This window comes from Sinocyclocheilus rhinocerous, unplaced genomic scaffold, assembly GCF_001515625.1.
Source record: "Sinocyclocheilus rhinocerous isolate Xijiao unplaced genomic scaffold, SAMN03320098_v1.1 scaffold4168, whole genome shotgun sequence".
Classification (NCBI taxonomy): Eukaryota; Metazoa; Chordata; class Actinopteri; order Cypriniformes; family Cyprinidae; genus Sinocyclocheilus; species Sinocyclocheilus rhinocerous.
This window is the reverse complement of record NW_015655451.1, coordinates 84,976-91,469: the sequence shown is the minus strand read 5'-3', so window position 1 is coordinate 91,469 and position 6,494 is coordinate 84,976. Positions and strand designations below refer to the sequence as shown.

At 34.4% G+C, this 6,494-nt stretch overlaps 1 protein-coding gene across 4 annotated transcripts in view; it reads left to right on the top strand.

The window, feature by feature from the left end:
* The first annotated feature begins 2,948 nt into the window (after positions 1-2,948).
* The window catches only part of LOC107718327 (gastrula zinc finger protein XlCGF8.2DB-like), a 10,129-nt gene continuing 6,583 nt past the window's right edge, over positions 2,949-6,494 (top strand). The window contains exons 1-2 of one of the 4 annotated variants that reach the window (XM_016525355.1): positions 2,949-2,986; positions 3,551-3,683. In XM_016525355.1, coding sequence (XP_016380841.1) covers positions 3,599-3,683 — 85 coding nt within the window. In that variant the 5' untranslated portion in view covers positions 2,949-2,986; positions 3,551-3,598. Of the gene's footprint in view, positions 2,987-3,118; positions 3,178-3,328; positions 3,396-3,536; positions 3,684-6,494 lie in introns of those variants that run through there. The other 3 variants (XM_016525357.1, XM_016525358.1, XM_016525356.1) reach the window with 3 other exon arrangements.

Below are 6,494 nucleotides of genomic sequence, written 5' to 3'. Positions count from 1 at the left end.
GAGTTCAGATGTTTAGCAAAAGTACAGCAAAATTGATTATTGGTGAATTTCACAACTTGTGAAAGTTAGGTGAGGAGAAACGGACTTATCAAGCCCCCTTCACTGAACATACTGTAGCCTATATTTAGGCCGAGGTTAAAATCACATTACTTAAAACACTTTTAAGGGGCGAAGGAACAAACAAATATCAATACACAGAATGTGATGTTGTCTCTTGTGCCATAATCTTAGGTGAGAACTCATACAGCAGCCTTAATAATATGACAACATACAATACAAACAATCCCCACAGCCATACATTAATATGGCCTTCATACAGCTACAGGATCATAGGATGAGTTGCTTCATTCATCCCTTACCGAGACTAATTTGTTGGGCTGAGTGAGTATGGACATGTCATTGGGGTTATGAAGTGAGCATCCTCTTTCAAAGGTTTCATCCAGTTGGTTTATATGGGTGTGTGTGTAGGTCATATTTAAAGTTTTTGAAAATCACTTTTTAAAAACATGTTAAAAAAAAACTTTTTTTCTTCTTTTTTTTAAACGTAAAAAAAAAAAAATTAAACGTGTAGATGGAATTAAGAACCAAGCCAGTGTACTTTCTTAAGGATGAATATATATATTTCATCCTTCCCCAAATGCATTTGTAAAAAGTATAGTATTTTACAAATTAATTTGTAGTGCACTAAGTTTGTGCTTGATGAAAGCATGAAATAGCTACAACTAGAGTTTATTTTCAGTTAGTATAGACACGTCAATCTATTTTAGTATACTTATCATGAAATAAATATATTTTAAATACAATTAAGTATATTTATTTTTCACTAGGGACTACATGCTGCTTTGACAGTTTTATTGTGTTAATTCTGGATGATGACTTTGGGGTGACAGAAAAAATATTTTTGTTTTCTCTCTATCTCTCTCTCTCTCTCTGTGTGTGTGTGTGTGTTAATGTGTTAATTCACAGACCATGCGCTGTCAAAGTTTTCTGACTTCACGATGCAAGATGTGAGATGCATCATAAGGAAAAAATGCAACAACGAAAGCTACATCAAGCAAGCTACTGCAAAGAAACCCATATGAATAGAACTGTTGTTGTCATATATTTGAACAATTATTGGATTTCCTTTTTTGTGTTTTCTCCAGGGACTGATTTCTTGCATAACCCTACCTTAAAGGGGTCATATGATTCTGCTAAAAATAACATTTTGTGTATTTGGTGTAATGAAATGTGTTTATGCGGTTTAAAGTTCAAAAAACACATTATTTTCCACATACTGTACATTATTGTTTCTCCTCTATGCCCCGCCTTTTTGAAACGCGTCGAAGATCTTCTTTATGCACCAAGAGCTTGTAACACTCCAAAGAGAAAGGAAAAATTTAAATCGCATCATATGACCCCTTTAAACATTGTGTTTACAGCTTTGTGAACTGGGGTGTAAATTTGACTGTCATTGTTATTTTATGTTTATGTGGAATCCAGTACAAAAGATTTGTAAGGAATAATGGATTTATAAAGAAAATTTATGTTTGTAATTCTGAGTATGTGATTTTTTTTTGTGTAGTCCACTGATAGCATCCATAAGATTTAACTTTAAATTCAAAGTACAATTAAAAGGTATATGTCAAGTATAAAAATTTATAGGTACATAGGAACATTGTAGTGTACTTAAAGTGCAAAAATAATAAATAAATAGTACTACTAGTTAACTAAAAATACACTAACAGGACACTTGCAAGTACACTTGCAGTATGACTAGTAAATTACTACTTAACTAAGATAACACTAACAGAACACTTGCAGTATAAGACTAGTAAACTAAGTACACTAACAGAACACTTGCAGTATAAGACTAGAAATCTACAAGTAAACTAAGATAACACTAACAGAACACTTGCAAGTATAATTGCAGTATAAAACTAGTAAACTAGTAGTTAACTAAGAGTACACTAACAGAACACTTGCACGTACACTTGCAGTATAAGACTAGTAAACTAAGAGTACACTAACAGAACACTTGCAAGTATAATTGCAGTATAAGACTAGTAAGCTACTAGTTAACTAAGAGAACACTAACAGAACACCTGCAAGTACACTTGCAGTATAAGACTAGTAAACTAAGAGTACACTAACAGAACACTTGCACGTACACTTGCAGTATAAGACTAGTAAACTAAGAGTACACTAACAGAACACTTGCACGTACACTTGCAGTATAAGACTAGTAAACTAAGAGTACACTAACAGAACACTTGCACGTACACTTGCAGTATAAGACTAGTAAACTAAGAGTACACTAACAGAACACTTGCACGTACACTTGCAGTATAAGACTAGTAAACTACTAGTTAACTAAGTATTCCATTATACTGCAAAAACGATTTTAAACAAAACTGCTAATATAAAAAAACATTACCACTGAAATCTATAAGCTCAAATACAGACCATATTATCCTTTCCATCCAGTCCTTACAGAAGAATTGTTCATTTTCAGCACGTGTTCTTCAGTCATGGACCTTTAATGAAATCCACTTTAACGAAATAAAGCTGAAATTAGATTTATTGTCTTTATGTTCTGGGGAGAAACTCAGATGTAGTCAGATGAATACAATTTGTCATAAGGATTCAGTTTCAGTTAATAAACAGTTAAATCTCTCTGCAGCCACAAATTTAATTTGGATTCACAAACTCTTTATGAGTTTGAAATATTCAGAAGTTCTTTGTAGTCCTGTAATTTGAAGACCAAGATACTGGAGTTTATCTTAATTACTCATTCACAGTTGTTTACATTTAGATATAAACTAGATATCTAAGCTCAGCGGTATTGATAGCTTGTGCAGTTCATCTCTCCAATTAATTATATACGTTATTATTTATATTTGTTTTCTAATGTAAAATGCTTTTATTTTGGCGTGTAGACAAGACTTTTATTTCGGTCTGTGGTTATGACGTCATAAGGCTGCGTCTGTGATTCGGCTGAAGAAAGGTGTGTGCTTTTAATCATTTCAAGAGTTTGAATCAGTACAACTTATTGAGAGAGAGAGAGAGAGAGAAAAAGAACTTGTTGAGAGAATTGTATTGCATAAAACTGAAATGAATTATTAGTGAATGTAAAACTGCTTACCTAGTGACATTAATGAAGGTTATTTTGTGTAAGGCGCATGAATAACAGGAAAGGTGCGTCTTATTTCGCTCAGTTTATCAGAAACATAAATCCAGTCACTGGCAAGCAGTGATGGAGAAACGCATCTGTTCGAAACTCAGGGTCAACTGAATCAGTTGTAAAATGATTCAGTGATTCGAAACGCTCGATTCACCGCTCGCTGCTCAAAATATAAACACAAACGTGTAACTTCAAACTTCTCCAAACAAACTTCAGATGTTTTCATGAAAGTGTAATGTATCCTATTACAATAAGGACACTTATATTATATAAGGACACTTATTATATATTTAGCTACATTTAGATAATTTTAGAGATATATTTTGGATTTATTTTTCGTTCTGTTGATCATTCTCATCTTAAATATGACAAATTGTCCAAACACAGAAAAACTCCTGGTGAAGCAACTGAGATCCACGTGACACGATTATAAAGATGGTATTTATTAAAGTGGAAAGTGAAGACATGAAGATTGAAGAAGCATTCAGAGTCAAACATGAAGATACTGAGGAACAAACAGGTTGGTTTTCATTCTCAAAGCTGAACTCACTCATTTGATACTTATTAAAATGTCCATCTCTACAGAAATGAATGATATAGAAGAATGTATTTTATTTGGAAAATGGTTTTATTTGACACATCACACATTCAGTAACTGTATACAACAGTAAATGCTGAATCAAGCAATAACCAAGTTATATGTAGTAAACATCAGTCAAGTAACACAATAATAAAATGTTTGGACCATTGACAGCTTGTTAGTTATTGCATGCTGTCTATATTTGTTCTTCATTTAAAAGGCTGTGGCAAGGGAAAAAAAAACAGCCAGTAACTTTATAAGAAACTGCTAAATAATAGATGCTTTAAATCAAACCGTCTGAATGTTTCTAAATGACAAGCTAAGATGAAGAAGCTACCCTAAGATGACATTTCTACACAATCATTATTTATTTTTTAATGTATTTTTTTATTTATTTATTTGAGTTTTCCCCAACAGTCCAAGCATACCTATAGGCCTATAAGAACAGTGCATAAAACAAACTTGTAAGGAAGAAATTAAAATAATTGTAAATAATAATTCTGCTCCACAGCAGATTCCAAGTGACATGAGGCTGCATGGGTGCAAACAACAATAGCAGGAGAAGAAGCCATTTCTTACCGTGATTGATGAATGATTCTGACTTACCACTGTTGTTTGATGAACTCGTGAAAAACGGAGCGAGAGAAAAAGAAAACAGTAATAGATGCGAATAGAAATGCGAATGACAAACTAACCGGCTTACGTACCTCACCCTCAGCATTATAATTATTTTACCCGCGCTGGACAGAGACTGAGACGGTGCCGCTGCATGTCGTGCCAATCCTCTCACAGCTGGCACGTCATCAGCTTGAGATCGGTTTATGAGATCGGCCTTTTTAGAGACCGCCGATCAATCATCCCAAAGCGATTATCGGCCGATAGTGATCGGTAGCCGATCAATCGGAGCACCCCTAGTTTCCACTACAGATTTGTGCAAAACCTTTGCAATATTTTATAAATATTGATTAAAAAAACTAATGTTATGCGACTAAAACATAATTTTTCCTCGGATGTTGTTAAGTTTATGTACCTCACAGCCACCGCACCAGTCATTAGGGCTGGGTTTTGACAAATTTCACAATTTGATTCGATTATGCTCTATAAGCTTGCGATTCGATTCGATTTCGATTTGATTCAGTATCGATTATTTTGGATAAACATCAGGTACAGTACATTGAAAATGTTCTCAAGGAAAAATAATCTTGCCTAGGGATGTAACGATTCACTCAAGTCACGATTCGATTCATGATTTTTTTTTTACAAAATAAGATTTAAGACAAATTATAAATTAAATGTGTCCTTTTATTATTGCTTGGACAAAATGCTGCACATTTGTTAAATTGAAATATAATAATTGCATACATGCAACATGAGCTGTTTTTAATCTAAATTAGATTGTATGATTTCGAAATTTGAAGCAAAAACAGAATTATTTGACTTCAGTTTTGTGAAACTATGCATAAAAAATATCTGCATGAAACAGAAACAGCAGACGAGCTGAACGAGACGCAGTTTCACTCTCTGCCAGCAGGTGGCGCTTAAAGCGTTTCCTTGATTTCCGCTGTAAGTAAAGCAGCGCTGCACTTATGAACTTTAATATGCATTATACAGAGGCAAGAGGAAAAGAAAAAATACTATCTAAACTTTTTACGATTTGTTTATCATTTCAACCGATTTGAATCGTCACATATTTAAATCGATTTTCAACCGGCTCGCGGTTAATCATTACATCCCTAATCTCGACTAATGTTGTATATACATGGGAGTCAGTTGGTACTATATTACTGTAATATTGAAGGTTAAAAATAGTTCATTTGTATACAAACACTTAAGAATCAATAGTTTCATCAAAATAAGAATCGATTAAAATCGAGAAATTGATATTATTTACTCAGCCCTACTAGCCATTATTTTTAATCAGAGGGAAACGTATCAGCTCCGGTGGCCGTGTCGGAGCCGTGATGCACCACAGATGTGTGCAGTGTAAGTAAGGCGTTATCCAAGCATTAATGGCAAGGAAAGCCCCTTATACCTGAGAGTGGCTATGTATGAGGTGTTTCTTGGAGGTTATAGTATGTTAAACAATGATCATGTGACTTTTACTTAAACTGTTGTGGGACAAACAATGGTCTTCTCAAAGTCGAAAATAAAACTCTAGAAACGGAGTTCCAGATGCCAAAATAAGACTTTATTGAACACAGCAACAAAGCCGTGATGACAGCCGCCGCATCTGAGTCTTTGTCTGTCCGGGCAGCCATACTTACACCTTGTTCTTATCAGTCTTTTTAACCAAAAATTGACAACTCGGCCTCTGATTGGTTTTACCCCATTAGTTTTGCTACAATTAATTCATACTCCTCTTGGTTTACTTTCTAATCGTAGACTCCCGCTGGTTTGAACCATTTTCCATTTCAACTTTAGTCTCATCCTCTCTCCCTAGATGCAGGTGTCCTTATGGCCATTCATCATACTTGTTTGTGCCATCCTTGACATATTCTTGGAAGTCACCCAAAGTTCACTAGTTCATTCCAGTTCTTTTGATGCTGCCCAATGGAAAGTACCATACTTCCCCAGTAGCGGTCACCTAAGACTCACAGCCTATATTAAAGGGGTGGTTGATTGCAATTTCACTTTTTTAACGTTAGTTAGTGGGTAATGTTGCTGTTTGAGCATAAACAATATCTGCAAAGTTACGAAGCTGAAAGTTCAATGCAAATGGAGATATCGTCTTTTAAAATTCTGGCAGTTTAA